Source organism: Thalassophryne amazonica, chromosome 7, assembly GCF_902500255.1.
Source record: "Thalassophryne amazonica chromosome 7, fThaAma1.1, whole genome shotgun sequence".
Classification (NCBI taxonomy): domain Eukaryota; kingdom Metazoa; phylum Chordata; class Actinopteri; order Batrachoidiformes; family Batrachoididae; genus Thalassophryne; species Thalassophryne amazonica.
In genome coordinates, this window is record NC_047109.1 from 98,281,945 (window position 1) to 98,300,955 (window position 19,011).

The window sequence follows — 19,011 nt, forward strand, 5'->3', positions numbered from 1 at the left end:
ATATTTTCATTGGGACCACATTATGTTCATTTAGCTCAATTTTTGTAAGCTGTGTTTTCACCACATTTTCACACCTAGCTCATCTGTTGAATCTGAATCCAATCCTGCTGTTTTGTACCCCCAAGTGTTTGGTTTGTAACATTAATCACATGTAGACTAACATGAAAATTACTTGCAGTGTATGGATACAATCTCAATTCAAGAGACCTGGGGCCTGTACTACAAAGCAGGGTTACTGGCTTATCAGGGTAACTTCGGGAGTAACTTCCCGGCTAACCCGTACTACGAAAGGTGGATAGGTTTCCACCGAGGTATGCTGCCACAGCAACTTACGTCGTGCGGCAAACCTGCTCTGAGCAGGTTATGTTCCAGGATTAGCTTGAGGTTTTCGCTTAACCACTCCCTTTACAAGTACCGTCCATCCACCTTCAATCTCTCCGAAGACAATGCCGGCCTACCTGGATGATCCGTTTGATATTGGGGCACAAATTGTGAGGGGCTCTCTTCGCAGGGCGAGGGTTTTTAAAGACCGCCAGAATCTGCTGACATACCTGGATGATATTCTCTATGAAAGATATAGATTCTCAGCCGAGGGAATTCGTCATCTTTGTCAGCTGATCGGGCCAGAAGTCTGTAACATCACCCATCGTACACTGTAAAAAAAGACTGTTGTTTTTACAGGAAAACATTGGCAGCTGTGGTCAGGAGAATTCCTGTAAAAAATACAGCAGTTAAATGTACAAAAAAAAGAGAGCTCTTGTTTGTAGATTTAACAGTTCCTTTAATGTGAGTCAGCCGTGGTTCATTCACTGTAAATCCATATACATATTATGTCTGTAATGTTATCTACTGTGCTGCTGTATGTTTTACAGGAATTCCCCGGTAACCACAGCTGCCAGCGTTTTCCTGTAAAAACAAGTCATTCTTTACAGTGTAGCAATGCCCCGACGATCGAGCAGATAATGTGCCTTGTGCCTATTTTGCCAGTGGACAATTTATGTATTCCATCGGTGATGCTGAACATCTGAGATTCGCAAGGTAGTACTTGCTCTATCTAAACTGTTGGATGCATTTGTCGTTTTCCCTGGCCATTTATCCGCAATGCAAATCAAAGAAGGGTTTTATGCAATCGCGGGTAATTACTAATATCAAAATAGGTCTAACGCATGTCCATTAATTAGGCGAAGTGGGGCTTATCAAGCTATGAATATAAACCTACCGTTCTTGTTGTGTGGGCCGCTGAAGAGGAGGTACTGCTGGCCCACCACCACCAGTGGGCGCCCTGCCTGGAGTGCGGGCTCCAGGCACCAGAGGGCGCCGCCGCCTCACAGGAGCAGCCAAGGTGACAGCTGTCACCCATCACCTGAGACAGCTGACAGCAATCATCAGTCGGGTATATCAGCAGGACGGCATCTCCACCTCATTGCCGAGATATCGTTTCTACCTGAGAGGTAACGTATCAAAGCTGACGGAGTGTATCCTTTTGGATTTGTGCTTAGTTTGTGGATTACTGTTCCAACGAGAGGTGTAGGTAACTTCCCTGCTGTTCGGAGTCTTGGGTGCAAACGCGCCCCCATCTAACTGTTCTTTGTTCCTCGCCTGCAGTACCAGGTCCGACACGCGGAGGCAGTGGCCACCTGGGAGTTCGGGACTTGGCGGCTCCAGTATTCCCGGGGTCCTGTGGCGGAGGAAGCCGTGTGGTTCCGGTCTTACCTTGGAGAGGCGTCTCCTATCTTCGAGCCTGCCCACACGACACTTTTGTGAATTGACTGTTGTCCAATTCCGTGATTGGTTGTATTCGTTGTGCACATTCACAACAGTAAAGCGTTGTTATTTGACTTACTCCATTGTCCGTTCATTTGCGCCCCCTGTTGTGGGTCCGTGTTCCTACACTTTCACAACAGGATATCTCGGCCAGCGTCATGGATCCCGAGGGGCGTCAACCGGCTGTTGAACGGCCAATGGAAGAACAGGGCGCACAGGCGTCCGCAGGAGGGGTAATCGGTGAGTTGCAGCGGATCCTCACCGCTTTCACGACTCGGTTGGACTTGATGACCGAGCAGAACGTCCTCCTGAACCGCAGGGTGGAGGCTCTCGCCGCGCAGGTGGACCGTTAGGACATTTTGAGTACCTGGTCATGCCGTTCGGTCTTACAAACGCTCCCGCGACGTTCCAAGCATTAGTTAATGATGTCTTGCGGGACTTCCTGCACCGATTCGTCTTCGTATATCTAGACGACATACTCATCTTTTCTCCGGATCCTGAGACCCATGTCCGACATGTACGTCAGGTCCTGCAGCGATTATTGGAGAACCGGCTGTTTGTTAAGGGCGAGAAGTGTGAGTTTCACCGCACCTCTTTGTCCTTCCTGGGGTTCATCATCTCCCCCAACTCCGTCGCTCCTGATCCGGCCAAGGTTGCGGCAGTGAGAGACTGGCCCCAACCCACTAGCCGTAGGAAGCTGCAACAGTTCCTCGGCTTTGCGAATTTCTACAGGAGGTTCATTAAGGGCTACAGTCAGGTTGTTAGCCCCCTGACAGCCCTGACCTCACCAAAAGTCCCCTTCACCTGGTCGGATCGTTGCGATGCCGCGTTCAAGGAGTTGAAACGGCGCTTCTCGTCTGCACCCGTTCTGGTGCAGCCCGATCCTAGTCGCCAGTTAGTGGTTGAAGTGGACGCCTCGGACTCAGGGATAGGAGCTGTGTTGTCCCAGAGTGGGAAGACCAATAAGGTCCTTCATCCGTGTGCCTATTTTTCCCGCAGGTTGACCCCGGCTGAACGGAGCTATGACGTCGGCAACCGAGAGCTCCTTGCGGTGAAAGAGGCCCTAGAAGAGTGGAGACACCTGTTGGAGGGAACGTCCGTGCCATTCACGGTTTTCACTGACCACCGGAACCTGGAATATATCAGGACGGCCAAGCGGCTGAATCCCAGGCAAGCCCGCTGGTCACTGTTCTTCGGCCGTTTTGACTTCCGCATCACCTACCGGCCCGGGACCAAGAACCAGAAATCGGATGCCTTGTCCCGGGTACACGAAGACGAGGTCAAAACGGAGTTGTCGGATCCACCGGAACCCATCATCCCGGAGTCCACTATCGTGGCCACCCTCACCTGGGACGTAGAGAGAACCGTCCGGGAGGCCCTGGCACGAAGCCCGGACCCCGGAACTGGACCGAAGAACAGACTTTACGTCCCACCAGAAGCACGGGCTGCAGTCCTGGACTTCTGTCACGGCTCTAAGCTCTCCTGTCATCCAGGGGTGCGAAGAACCGTGGCAGTTGTCCGGCAGCGCTTCTGGTGGGCGTCCCTGGAGGCCGACGTCCGGGACTATATCCAGGCCTGTACCACCTGCGCCAGGGGCAAGGCCGACCATCGCAAGGCTCCGGGACTGCTACAGCCGCTGCCCGTGCCTCATCGCCCCTGGTCCCACATCGGCCTGGATTTTGTCACGGGCCTCCCGCCGTCCCAGGGAAACACAGTCATCCTCACGATAGTGGACCGATTCTCCAAGGCGGCCCACTTCGTGGCCCTCCCGAATCTCCCAACGGCCCAGGAGACAGCGGACCTCCTGGTCCACCACGTCGTCCGCCTGCATGGGATACCATCAGACATCGTCTCCGATCGCGGTCCCCAGTTCTCCTTGCACGTCTGGAGGAGCTTCTGCCGGGAACTGGGGGCCACGGTCAGTCTCTCATCCGGGTATCACCCCCAGACCAACGGGCAAGCAGAGCGGGCTAATCAAGAAATGGAGCAAACACTACGTTGTGTGACAGCCGTGCACCCGGCGGCCTGGAGTACTCATCTGGCCTGGATCGAGTACGCCCACAACAGTCAAGTGTCATCAGCCACCGGCCTCTCCCCCTTTGAGGTGTGTTTGGGGTATCAGCCCCCATTATTCCCGGTGGTTGAGGGAGAGGTCGGTGTGCCCTCGGTCCAGGCCCACCTGCGGAAGTGCCGTCGGGTGTGGCGTGCCGCCCGTTCTGCTTTGTTGAAGGCTCGGATGAGGGCGAAGACCCATGCAGACCGGCGGCGGACCCCGGCCCCTACGTATCGCCCCGGGCAGGAAGTGTGGTTGTCCACCAAGGACATTCCACTGCAAGTGGCCTCCCCAAAACTGCAAGACAGATACATAGGTCCGTTTAAGATTCTCAAGATCATCAATCCCGCCGCAGTGAGGCTTCGGCTTCCAGCCTCACTGCGGATCCATCCAGTATTTCATGTGTCAAAGATCAAGCCCCATCACACCTCGCCCCTCTGTGCACCCGGTCCGGCACCACCTCCTGCCCGGATCATCGATGGCGAGCCGGCTTGGACAGTGCGCCGGCTGTTGGACGTCCGACGGATGGGCCGGGGCTTTCAATATCTGGTGGACTGGGAGGGGTACGGTCCCGAAGAACGCTCCTGGGTGAAGAGGAGCTTCATCCTGGACCCGGCCCTCCTGGCCGACTTCTACCGTCGCCACCCGGACAAACCCGGTCGGGCGCCAGGAGGCGCCCGTTGAGGGGGGGGTCCTGTTGTGTGGGCCGCTGAAGAGGAGGTACTGCTGGCCCACCACCACCAGTGGGCGCCCTGCCTGGAGTGCGGGCTCCAGGCACCAGAGGGCGCCGCCGCCTCACAGGAGCAGCCAAGGTGACAGCTGTCACCCATCACCTGAGACAGCTGACAGCAATCATCAGTCGGGTATATCAGCAGGACGGCATCTCCACCTCATTGCCGAGATATCGTTTCTACCTGAGAGGTAACGTATCAAAGCTGACGGAGTGTATCCTTTTGGATTTGTGCTTAGTTTGTGGATTACTGTTCCAACGAGAGGTGGAGGTAACTTCCCTGCTGTTCGGAGTCTTGGGTGCAAACGCGTCCCCATCTAACTGTTCTTTGTTCCTCGCCAGCAGTACCAGGTCCGACACGCGGAGGCAGTGGCCACCTGGGAGTTCGGGACTTGGCGGCTCCAGTATTCCCGGGGTCCTGTGGCGGAGGAAGCCGTGTGGTTCCGGTCTTACCTTGGAGAGGCGTCTCCTATCTTCGAGCCTGCCCACACGACACTTTTGTGAATTGACTGTTGTCCAATTCCGTGATTGGTTGTATTCGTTGTGCACATTCACAACAGTAAAGCGTTGTTATTTGACTTACTCCATTGTCCGTTCATTTGCGCCCCCTGTTGTGGGTTCGTGTTCCTACACTTTCACAACAGTTCTGAAGGATGTTTTTATATTTCATCTTCACCTGCTGCCAGGTGCGTTTGGCACTGCTATTGCATCTGAAATATTGACAGGATTAGGAATAGCAATCATACAGTCAAGGTAGCCTATTTAGGAACCATTAAATTAACCTAACATTTATTAGGAGGCCTATGGCCACTTCTGAATCGTGTTGCATCTGGGCGTAATTAATGACAGAAGATCATTTTTTTACACATATTAGACATTCCACAGGTTAATCATCTGTAACAGATTTGGAGAACAATTGAATTGTTCTTACGCATTTACCCGATCAGCAATACGTTGCCAACAAGCCTGTCTTGCTTTATTGGCAGACGATGTGTTCAATTTCCCCCTTAACGTTAATTTAAATTCCTTGTAGCTCCGCATAATAATTGTGCATTCTTCTCTGGTAAAGTAAGGTGGCCGCGCCATCATTGAAAAATGGTGACGTGTGCTGCAACCCGCCCCTTTTATGTGAACGCGCACATACTCCACTTAGGTTAACACAGGTTCAACAAATCAACATCTTATTCAGCGTCGTAGTACCGATTAACACCACTTGAGAAAACCAGGTTTTGTCAATCCCGGTTTAAGAGGTTGACCCTGGGTTACATCTGAGTAAATTAATCCCGCTTCGTAGTACAGGCCCCTGGTGTGGTTCAATTAAGGTGACAACAAATCAGGGATTAAGTTGGAGAACAGATGAGGTGCAGTAGGCCAGTGAAGCTTAGTCAGGTGATAAAACATCAACACAATCCAAAAACCCCCACAAAATTACATACATATTAATGATTCATCAGTTTATGTGTTCTTTTAAAGATATTGTCATATAGTACCTACGTTCTTAGGCTTCTATTTGATAGCATAATGATTATGCTTGTTATTTTCCTATAATATGCTAGCAGAGTTACTTTAGATAGATACCAATACACTCATACATTCATAGCTTCTGTTTCTATAATAAAATACCAGATTTATAGCTTAGCCTACTAACTATAATTTAATTTTACTACTAGTCTACATACTAAATTATACTCAACACAAATATAAACGCAACACTTTTGGTTTTGCTCCCATTTTGTATGAGATGAACTCAAAGATCTAAAACTTTTTCCACATACACAATATCACCAGTTCCCTCAAATATTGTTCACAAACCAGTCTAAATCTGATAGTGAGCACTTCTCCTTTGCTGAGATAATCCATCCCACCTCACAGGTGTGCCATATCAGGATGCTGATTAGACACCATGATTAGTACACAGGTGTGCCTTAGACTGCCCACAATAAAAGGCCACTCTGAAAGGTGCAGTTTTGTTTTATTGGGGGGGGGGGATACCAGTCAGTATCTGGTGTGACCACCATTTGCCTCATGCAGTGCAACACATCTCCTTCACATCATCTGTGAAGAGAAGACCTCTCCAACGTGCCAAACGCCAGTGAATGTGAGCATTTGCCCACTCAAGTCGGTTACGACGACGAACTGGAGTCAGGTCGAGACCCCGATGAGGACAACGAGCATGCAGATGAGCTTCCCTGAGACGGTTTCTGACAGTTTGTGCAAAATTTCTTTGGTTATGCAAACCGATTGTTCCAGCAGCTGTCCGAGTGGTTGGTCTCAGACGATCTTGGAGGTGAACATGCTGGATGTGGAGGTCCTGGGCTGGTGTGGTTACACGTGGTCTGCGGTTGTGAGGCTGGTTGGATATACTGCCAAATTCTCTGAAACGACTTTGGAGACGGCTTATGGTAGAGACATGAACATTCAATACACGAGCAACAGCTCTGGTTGACATTCCTGCTGTCAGCATGCCAACTGCACGCTCCCTCAAATCTTGTGACATCTGTGGCATTGTGCTGTGTGATAAAACTGCACCTTTCAGAGTGGCCTTTTATTGTGGTCAGTCTAAGGCACACCTGTGCACTAATCATGGTGTCTAATCAGCATCTTGGTATGGCACACCTGTGAGGTGGGATGGATTATCTCAGCAAAGGAGAAGTGCTCACTATCACAGATTTAGACTGGTTTGTGAACAATATTTGAGAGAAATGGTGATATTGTGTATGTGGAAAAAGCTTTAGATCTTTGAGTTCATCTCATACAAAATGGGAGCAAAACCAAAAGTGTTGCGTTTATATTTTTGTTGAGTGTACCTATACTACAATCTTCTCCTGTGATGTCTTAGCTTTCTTATGTCTTATTATTTATTATTATATATACTTTTTTCTTGAGCCGCTTGGGTGGGTAGGGAGAGATCCCATGGGATAAAAAAGCTTTTCAACCTACCATCCCTGGTTCTTAAGACCAGGCACCTAAGTGGCTCTACTACTTTTCTACTCTTCTATTTTACTCTTCCTTTTTATATATTTAGATATGCCTTAGTATACTAGCATAGTTCCACCTTAGAATTGGAATATAATATATAAGATGTACCTTACTGAATTTTCATATACAGAGTGCTCAGTGAATTAAATCTGGAAAATTTCCATTACTTTTCTGCTGCACACCAGGATCACTTTTGGCCAAAACAGAAAGAAGGATTAAAATGTAAAGGCTTTTTGAAGATACGCTTTTTGGTACTATATGTTGGTACTGTGGTACTTTATACATTAAGTATTATGGCACCTACATGTCAAGACATTGTTGTAAAAACTGACCTTTATTGAGAACGGGCTTTCACTTGTTTGGGGCATTGTGTTGTGTTATTGTGTTGGGGAAGAGAGAACAAAAAAAACTCCTTGGAACAAAGGCAAGGGTTGATCACACTGTGATGGTGGAATCCCATGAAGCCCGCGATAGTTCTGGAGACGGCTCCGCTTCTGAGCAGACTCTTGCAAGTTGTCACTGCAACCTCTTTCTTAGACTACAAATACAGTATTTCTGCCCAATGAAGGGCCAGTCTGCTCATTTGTACCTTGTGATTAACATTCTAGTCTCTGGTCTGGAACCAAGCAAACAAACAAGAGGTCTGAAATCTCTTAATAAAGTACTGCTGGTTAGCAGGTGTGTAGGAAAACAGGTACAACTTTTATTTCAGTTCCTTGGCTCTAATGTTTTGGTAATCTCACCTCCATTCCTCCTGGGGGTGCTGTTTCTCATATTTCTCCCTGATATGGGACACGCCCAAGTCAGGGTGTAACCAATGAAGTGCTTCAGAGTGCAGGTGTGTGAGACGGAGGCCCAGAGAGGACACACAGCGCAATTTGTGAATCTCTGCTATCTTCTGGATGACACCCTGTGCACAGAAAATGGAAAAATGAAGGCAAAACTGAGATGATGAAGACAGGATAGGGAAAAGGAAGAAATGTTTGAGTGGACATACTTCATATTTAGCTTCTCTCTTACCCGGACGTCTGTAGCATCTCCATGCCTGATATTGCTAGCCCAGTTGCACGGTTCACTGTTTGTCTCAAAGTAATGGAAGATCTTAAGCACCCGGTCCATGGAGCCTGGTGGCCGCTCAATCCCTCCAGCAGAGCCACTGGTACCAACACTAGTACCACCAGGCACCCCAGACCGGGACTTAACCCCGCAACCACCGGCTGTGGAATGATTGAGGTTGGGTTCCAGATAGGAAGATGATGCCATGCCTGACTCAGATGCTCCTGCTGGGGCTAACTGTCCTTCATATTCTAAAGAGGAAAGAGGAACACACAGAGCTTAAAATGTGACATCAGCTGATTTGAAATGTTCCGACAACAACTCTCCTCAGTACATAAAAATCCATCCAACCACATTCAATGCCTTATCATGCCTCATGTTTTTTGAAATGTGAACTCGACCTTTGACCCAGTCATACTACTGTGAGCAGACTTGATCCTGTTTAAATGTGTGCTGTGAGAGGATTACCAAATTGACCTTCAAATGCTGCTGATAAATATTTGTGTCTCTGGCAAGACTTTACCAGGCCTCATAATAAAGATCACCTAATACTGTAGCTGCAGGGTTCAGTACCCACATCAAAAAAGACATTTTTTAAACAGTATTAAAAAATATGCATATGTCACTACTTGAAGCAATATTATATGTAGCATTCAGACAAAAGGTGTATGATCTAACTGACACCCTTTTAGAGGATTCAGATTATTTTTCTTCTAGGGGCACGGTACTATTAGTGCTCCCCTACCCCATTTTCCATCTATATGTGGAGCTGCAGCAGGAAGGGCATCTGGCAGAAACATTGTGCCAAATTAACATGTAGATCCATCCATGGAGAAACCGCTGTGACAAAATAGGAGCAGTCAAAAGAAAAGAAAAAACAAAAAGTTTATTTTTCATTTGCAGGTTCATCTTAACATTTATAGTGTCTGCCTCTCACTCTGGAACCCCACCAGTCTGTCTACAGGGCAAACGGCTCCACAGAGGATGCTATCACCACAGCTCTCCACACCGCGCTCAGCCACCTGGAGCACCAGGGGAGCTATGTGAGGATGCTCTTCCTGGACTTCAGCTCAGCCTTCAACAACATCATCCCAAAGATCCTGGTCCAGAAACTGACACATCTGGGCATCTCCACCCCCATCTGCCAGTAGATCAAGGACTTCCTCACAAACCGCCCACAGTCTGTGAAACTTAGCCCCCACCTTTTCCTCCACCATCACACTCAGCACCGGTTCCCCTCAAGGCTGTGTACTGAGCCCCCTCTTTTGACCCTTTACACGTACGTCTGCTCTCCGACCCATCCCACAAACACCATCATAAAGTTTGCGGATGATACCACCATGATTGGGCTCATCTCAGGGGGGGATGAGTCTGATTACAGAGACGAGGTCAATCGACTGACACAGTGGTGTTCAGCTAACAACCTGCCGCTGAACAAAAACAAAAGAAATAATCCTGGACTTCAAGAAGGGTAGGGCTGACCCAGCCCCCTCTACATCCAAGGGGACTGTGTGGAAAGGGTCAGCTCCATCAGGTTCCTGGGAGTGCAGCTCTCTGACAGCCTCTCCTGGACTGCAAACACCACAGCCCAGCAGTGACTCCACTTCCTGAGGGTGCTCAGGAGAAACAATAACTACCATCGAGAGCATCCTGACGTACTGCATCACAGTGTGGTACAGGGGGTGCACAGCAGCAGACAGGAGAGCGCTGCAGAGGGTGATCAAAACGGCCCAGGGGATCACTGGTTGCTCTCTGCCCAGCCTGGAAGACATTGCCAGCTCTCGCTACCTCAGCAGAGCTGCCAGCATCAGCAAAGACGCATCCCACCCCAGCAACCACCTGTTTGACCTACTACCCTCCGGCCGATGGTATAGGTCAATCAAAAGTAGAACAAACAGACTCTGGGACAGCTTTCTCTCCAGAGCGATCACTGCACTGAACAATAACAAATCACTCTAATCTGCACTTTTCAAGTTTCTTGTGCAATATCTGTAAACCATGTGCAATATTCCCATGCAATATGATTCCACAGTTGTATATAATTCTCGTTTTACATTTTACTTGGTCCACATTTTATTTTATTTTATCTTATGTTTATTTAGTTGTACATATACTCTGAATAATTTATTGTTAAAATTGATTATCTTTTATTTGGCTAAAAATTACTCGCACCACGGAAAGCACCTTTTTGGAGTTGCACTCAAATGTCGTTGCAATGCAAATTACAATGACAATAAAAGCGATTCTGATTCTAATTCTGATAATCCCTGATCTTTGTGTTGCAAAAGACACTTTCTCCTGCTGTATCCTGTTGTCACTTTCTGAATATCCCAGCAGACCTTGCTGAGTCATAATCGCTCCAGTGACTGTGGCCAGCTGACTGAGAATTGCAGTTATCTTGTGATGACAAAATACAAGAAAATAAATCAAATGTGGTATCACTTCCTGGCTCACTTCCTACATTCGTGGTTATTTGATGTCATGCACGACACATTACCTGCATCATACTGTATCATTACGCTTAAACAACTAATTTTAGTTGTCAACTTCTAACACACTAGACAATAAACATAACTGACACCTTTAATTTTTTTTTTACATTATTATTACTGTGCAAAGTCAGAAGATGTAAACTGACCCCAACTACAATTATTTTGGCATTACAAGTCAGACTACAGTAAAAAAAATGCTGCAGTATTTTTTTCTGCATTTTGTTTCTAATAAAATCTGGAACATTTTATGGCAGTGAAACAGAAAGAAACAAAGGGTTTGAGGAACAGACCACTACAAGGAAAGTTGATTCAGCATCTTTAAGATCTTGACCTACAGTTGCTTCTTCAAAGGCACAAAATGTGAAACACAGTGGGCATATGACTGCAACACAATTGTAACGGGGGAATAACGGCCAAAAACCACACAAGAAATGACTACGCCAACAATAGAGACAGTTCTGTGTGTGACTGCATGCTGAATGTATGAAAAGGTAAACTTTGTCTCAAGAAACGTAGATCCTGTCACACATAGGCTGATTGAGGCCGAAGAGTGTAGAAATGACACATACACCCACAGTCGGGAAGTGTTGAGGTGCAGTCTGAAGACGGACGGACAGCAGTCTCAGAGCAGTCTATATATTTGGTTCCATTCACTCAGCTGTCTTAAGTCTGTTGCACATGTTCAAAACACTCTTGGCACCGTAGAGATGGGACACCCAGCTAACGGTGGTCTATGTGCAGTTTGTGCACCATGTGATTGCAATCTACTAGTCATGTGGACATTAATCGATTTGAACTGGTATCTAGATACAAATGTGCGCGATGCAAGTGCATCGATTCATTCAGTGTGCATCTATTCAACTGACAGGTGAAATCGTGATGCATCATCGCTCGCTGCCTGCTTGCATTGATTTTTTTTTCCGAGGTGCATTGAATGCACCACGGACGGAAGTCAGAAAGCATATTTCTACCACAACAAATATGATGACATCAATAGCCTTTTTGCTTAACAATTCGCTTATTGGCCCTTCAGTTCAGTACACTGGAGCAGCCGTTGTTTTTGAGGGTGTCTATTGGGAAAATGATCATTTCTGTACGTTGATTGCAGACTGCAACAGGTCTGCTTGAAGCAACAAAGCAATGCTTCATCCCGCTGTTTGCTAGTTCTCTGCTTCACCGGAACCTTTGTGTGTGTGTATAGTCCATATATGGTGTGTGCCTGGTATGAATGCCCCGTCTCAGAGGGACTAACTATATATATATATATATATATATATACGCATCCAGACTATTATTTTGCCTGCAACTTGCTTTAAATAGAAGCAACTACACACAAGAAGATTTAAAGAGGTCACAAGATACAGTGTGCAATGTGCCGCTGCTCACTCACTCAGTAATCAGATTAGATATTATACACTAGATATTATACACACAAATGTTATAACACACTACTGCATTACACTGCTGCAATGAAAATGCTGGTATGAAAATCTCAAACACCCCCCACACCCAAAATAACCTAAATACTTCACAGCTTAATGAAAAATTGTGTTAGTAAAACAGACATATCTACACTTGCCTGGGTGTCTAGACTGCTCTGTGAAGTAAAAGCTGACAATCCAATATTAAGTATTCTTTGTCTCTATGCCTTTATAAAATGTGGTGTTTAGTAAGTACAAAGATTTTAGTTTATTATTATTATCATGATTATTTTCCTCAAAAGACCCATACTATACTTCCATATTTGATAATTAAAACATTTCAGCACTTTCTGAAGTGAAGTCCCTGCCTGCCAGTGTACCTTAAACCCCAGACTTAGTTGCACAAAAAGTGGTAAAAATAGTTTGATAAGTTTGGGCAACGTCTACTTAACAGGCATATCAGGTACATTATGATGTGTGCCACAGCGTGTCATGCAGAGAACTGTTCTTCCAACTTTGATTCATGTTTCCATGCTCAAAGTGAAATTTTGAAGGTGTTGTGCACCGCCGCTGCTACAGCGGGCCGTTTGAACCAGAGCAGCCAAACGAGTAGCCAAGAAAGACGAAGGCATACTATTCCTCTGCCCTGCCAAAAACACACATCTGACTTATGAACAGTTTATGCATTTCAGCCCTTAAAGGTTATAAAGGTTAGTGGGCCTTATAGGGCCACTAAGCTTTTTAAGATTTAAGGCATGAAAAGAATTTTCACTGGTACCACTATAATTTTATTTATTAGCCTTTAAATAGGGGATTCATAATATGACATTACCAATATGATCAAAATTTGCATTGTCTAGAAAAAAGTAATAAAAAGTTCCCCTAAAGGGAAAACAAAATTCAAAAGAACAGATGGCTTTGAACTACTTATGGCAGCTACGGTTGAGACCATGGTTAAAAATGACAGTGACATCATAGATCACATTGGGGCTTCCCTAGACTTGCGCAAAGCATTATGGGTAGCACGTGGTGACAGACAACCAGAGTAGAGAGGTACAGTGATGTCACTGGTTGGTCTTTCTCTGGCTCCTAATCCAACATGGTGGAAGATGCTTTGAAACTGTGATGTTTTTGTGAAAATCTAAGATGTTTCTCATATATTATGTAAAAGCTATGAATACTTCTAAAATGAAAAATGCGGTTTTTGTAACCCAATAACACCTCTGGAGTGATTTACAAGACATTTCTTGTAAAAACCTTGTAATCTTTAGAATGGCCTAACCAGTGGGTCACCCCTCTTAGTCTGCTTGAGGTTTGTTTCTTTCTCGATATCATCAGAGGGAGCTTTTTCTTATCACTGTCGCCTGTGTGCTTGCTCTAGGGGTTGGTACCCCATTCCCACCTTGTTTCCACCAGCGAATGATTTTGAATTACCACAATATTGTGAGAATCAGTTTCTTTTCCTCAATCCTAGTGATTTGGCTTTATAAGTGTTTTGGTTTGAGATTTTGTTAATGTTGCAATAATTCCTGTACAGAATCTTTAACTCAGGCATTTTAATTTATTTATATTGAGTTGTGATTGTGGGTGGATTAAAGTAGGCATAAGCCATTGCGCTACATTTCTGAATGGGTTTTTAAAACTCTTGTCTCATAATGTAGATAAAAATATCACAAACAGCACTTTCTGCAAGATTTGTTTTAAACAAATATGTTTTATCATTTTAGATCTTTCAGATTTGTAATTTTTGTTTTATATATTTACAAAAAGGTTCGCATCATGCAATCAGAGAGTGTTTTGTCAGCAATTGTAGGTGTATTTTTAGTTGCTAGTGATGTTTATTAATTTATTATTTATTAATGTGTTCTCTGTGTTAGTGTTATTGTGTGTTATCTCACTAAACATGCATAAAGTGTAGTGTAACGCAGCAGTTTTGTTTTTTTTTGGGGGGGGGGGGGTGCGCTGAATCTTAATGGCAGGAAGCACAGACCATAATGAGGTACAGCACTGTGTAAAAATGATATATAGCAGCCTTTGACAATTACATAATCCTACATCTTGATCATTACGACTGCAATGCGATTAATCATGCATCTCCAGCATGTAGTATGTCACCAAATACCAATGAATACATTTTATTCTGTCTTGCTATTTATCTTATCATCTTAAGTGATATACAACAAAAGGATGTGAAAAAGCTTTTTCAGGAAATAAGATGTTTGTTAACTTCACCCATCACTATGGGCAGTTTCTGAAATACTGAGACCAGCCCATGTGGCACCAACAACCATGCCATGTTTAAAGTCACTTCAATCCCCTTTCTTCCCCATTCTGATGCACAGTTTGAACTTCAGGTTGTCTTCACCACATCTAGATGCCTAAATGCATTGAGTTGCTGCCATGTGATTGGCTGATTAGCCATTTGTGCTAACAAGCAATTAAACAGGTATACCTAATAAAGTGGACAGTGAGTGTAAGTCAATAACACGTTTAAAGTCGGTGCAGTACAATAAAACACACTTATTACTGCACCACTATTATCAAAAACAACTCCACCAAATCCCCAAATGTGTGGCCCCACACACACACACACACACACACACACACACACACACACACACACACACACACACACACACACACACACACACACACACACACACACACACACACACACACCACACACACACACACACACACACACACACACACACACACACACACACAGAAAAAGGGACAGAAATCAAATCAAGTAGGGCATTTTGCACACTGCCAGGCGGGGAGCAGGCGGGGAGCAGGCCCACCACTCCGTCTCTCAGTGGGACTCCACTGACTGACAGTGAGACTCTTTAAACTACACAGGACATGCTGGCAGTCTGTCCCGTTCCAGCAGCAGAACAATTTCTTATAAACTGGTATCTGGGTTACTGGGGTTAGCACAATCCTGAGGGAGTAAGGGAGCCTACGCTTCTCTCATTATCATCATCATCATCATCATTTTCTCTTCAGATGCTCATTCTTCATATTTAGTGCTCTTTGTGTGATTTCTTTCCACATATGCACTTTCCTTTCCCATTTATTTTCAACTTGTTAAAATGCCTGTAACATCCTTTCTTCACCTTCTTCATCTGCAGTTCTTTTCTTTTTCTCACTCTCTTTATCTCTTGCTTCTCATCTCGTGTGCTTACAAACCACTTAGCTGCTGCCTTCACGTCTCCATTTGATCCTTCTTGTCCTGAGTGACCTCGTCCTTCCTGCCTCTCATCCTCAAACAAACAATCGCCTCCGCTCCCCCAACACACTAAGACGCTCTCATTCTCTTGCGTCTTGGGCCAAAGATGCACATTTTCAACAGCACAATACAACAGAAGACAGAGAAGGAAAAAGCTCAAGTTTGCGTCATATATGAGGCATGTGTGAATATGATGTTTACTAGAGCTACTGTGGTTACCAGGGCAGCTTTAAGAAAAAACAAGAACAAAATTAATACATAAAACCACATTATCGTTGCCATTTTCCTTTTAGAAAATTATATTCTGATCTGTTTTTTGTATTTCTGTTTAAAAGTCGATGTGCAAATATCTACTGCACAGCACATCTCTCTATAGTAATATAATCTTAAAATAAACTGCACATACAACCCCTGGCAAAAATTATGGAATCACCAGCCTCTGAGGATGTTCATTCAGTTGTTTAATTTTGTAGGAAAAAAGCAGATCACAGACATGACACAAAACTAAAGTCATTTCAAATGGCAACTTTCTGGCTTTAAGAAACACTATAAGAAATCAAGAAAAAAAATTGTGGCAGTCAGTAACGGTTACTTTTTTAGACCAAGCAGAGGGAAAAAAAATATGGACTCACTCAATTCTGAGGAAAAAATTATGGAATCACCCTGTAAATTTTCATCCCCAAAACTAACACCTGCATCAAATCAGATCTGCTCGTTAGTCTGCATCTAAAAAGGAGTGATCACACCTTGGAGAGCTGTTGCACCAAGTGGACTGACATGAATCATGGCTCCAACACGAGAGATGTCAATTGAAACAAAGGAGAGGATTATCAAACTCTTAAAAGAGGGTAAATCATCACACAATGTTGCAAAAGATGTTGGTTGTTCACAGTCAGCTGTGTCTAAACTCTGGACCAAATACAAACAACATGGGAAGGTTGTTAAAGGCAAACTTTAACTGCCCCCCTCCACAGCATGTCTTTTTCCTGGTTCTTTCCCTCAGCCCCAACCAGTCTCAGCAGAAGACTGCCCCTCCCTGAGCCTGGTTCTGCTGGAGTTTTCTTCCTGTTAAGAGGGAGTTTTTCCTTCCCACTGTTGCCAAGTGCTTGCTCACAGGGGGTCGTTTTGACCGTTGGGGTTTTTCATAATTATTGTATGGCCTTGCCTTACAATATAAAGCGCCTTGGGGCAACTGTTTGTTGTGATTTGGCGCTATATAAAAAAAAAGTTGATTTGATTGATTGATTGAAAAATCGAAAATGCACAACAAAACAAATGAGGAATGAATGGGAGGAAACTGGAGTCAACGTCTGTGACCAAACTGTAAGAAACCGCTGAAAGGAAATGGGATTTACATACAGAAAAGCTAAACGAAAGCCATCATTAACACCTAAACAGAAAAAAACAAGGTTACAATGGGCTAAGGAAAAGCAATCGTGGACTGTGGATGACTGGATGAAAGTCATATTCAGTGATGAATCTCGAATCTGCATTGGGCAAGGTGATGATGCTGGAACTTTTGTTTGGTGCCGTTCCAATGAGGTTTATAAAGATGACTGCCTGAAGAGAACATGCAAATTTCCACAGTCATTGATGATATGGGGCTGCATGTCAGGTAAAGGCACTGGGGAGATGGCTGTCATTACATCATCAATAAATGCACAAGTTTACATTGATATTTTGGACACTTTTCTTATCCCATCAACTGAAAGGATGTTTGGGGATGATGAAATCATTTTTCAAGATGATAATGCATCTTGCCATAGAGCAAAAACTGTGAAGACATTCCTTGCAAAAAGACACATAGGGTCAATGTCATGGCCTGCAAATAGTCCGGATCTTTATCCAATTGAAAATCTTTGGTGGAAGTTGAAGAAAATGGTCCATGATAAGACTCCAACCTGCAAAGCTGATCTGGCAACAGCAATCAGAGAAAGTTGGAGCCAGATTGATGAAGAGTACTGTTTGTCACTCATTAAGTCCATGCCTCAGAGACTGCAAGCTGCTATCAAAGCCAGAGGTGGTGCAACAAAATACTAGTGATGTGTTGGAGCGTTCTTTTGTTTTTCATGATTCCATAATTTTTTCCTCAGAATTGAGTGATTCCATATTTTTTTCCCCTCTGCTTGGTCTAAAAAAGTAACCGTTACTGACTGCCACAATTTTTTTTTCCTGATTTCTTATAGTGTTTCTTAAAGCCAGAAAGTTGCCATTTGAAATGACTTTAGTTTTGTGTCATGTCTGTGTTCTGCAGTTTTTCTACAAAATTAAACAACTGAATGAACATCCTCCGAGGCCAGTGATTCCATAATTTTTGCCAGGGGTTGTAGTAAGACTTCAACCAGAAAATATCAACTGAAGTCAAAGGATGTCCGACTAAAATCTCAAGGATGCTAAATCAGAAACAACATATCTGAGTTATATTTTAATAACCTTCCGTCTTGATGCACAATATTTTTTCTGAAGTTGTCCTTAAACCCGATGCCTGATTGAGCCTCACCATGCTGATGATGTTACCAAATTTTGCATAATATTATCATCAAAACGATGCCCTTAAAACTCACAGTGAAAGTTATCTCTACATCATGAATTAAAAGAAATATAAAAGCCAAAATGACAGTGTGCATAAGCAAGTGCGCCCTTTAGTATAACACATGGAAACCATCAGGTTTATGTCCAGTTTTCTTCAGACAAGTCAGTGGATGGCTGCATGAACATTTCCAAGACACTGACTATGTCTTGGACTTCATTTAACCTCATTTACTAAGAAATACAAAAAGTGATTAGTTGTCAAAACAAGGAGATGACTAGTGAGGAAAGCCACCAAGACAACAAGGCAACCCTGAAGATGATAGTGAAGTGGAGCAGAGAAGGATTTTCATGCAACAAAACAGCTCAAATCTAGATTTGCATCTCTCATGTGCCTTCTGGCAAACTGTAGCTGAACTTCCAATTGTTCTTTTTAAGAAAATCCTTTCATGATGGAGCTGTATAACTGGTGATGCAAAATGCAGAATTTGAACAATGAACAATTTCTCCCATCGCAGGCACAGAAGTCGACAGCATCTTCAGGGTTGTCTTCTTGTCCTGGTGGTTTTCCTCAATAGTCGTCTTCTTGCACAGTCACTCCGTTTTTGGGAACTGCCGCCTCCAGACAGATTTACATACATTACCATACTGTTTGTATTTCATAATAACTGAGGCAAATGAAATCTATACATTTACATATACATGTGTTATACTAAGGGGTGCAGGAATATATACAGTAGTGTTCAGAATAATAG

At 44.5% G+C, this 19,011-nt stretch overlaps 1 protein-coding gene across 13 annotated transcripts in view; it reads right to left on the reverse strand.

Moving 5' to 3' along the window:
• Positions 1–19,011, reverse strand: part of LOC117514653 (focal adhesion kinase 1-like) — a 176,274-nt gene that overhangs the window by 106,727 nt on the left and 50,536 nt on the right. For 12 of the 13 annotated variants that reach the window (XR_004561922.1, XM_034175216.1, XM_034175215.1 and 9 more), the window contains 2 exons: positions 8,547–8,833; positions 8,270–8,436 (listed from right to left, as the gene is read on the reverse strand). Coding sequence is in view for 11 of the 13 variants with exons in the window: in XM_034175210.1 (XP_034031101.1) it covers positions 8,270–8,436; positions 8,547–8,833 (454 nt within the window). In the remaining 2 variants the exon portion in view is untranslated. Of the gene's footprint in view, positions 1–8,269; positions 8,437–8,523; positions 8,834–19,011 lie in introns of those variants that run through there. The other variant, XM_034175218.1, reaches the window with a different exon arrangement.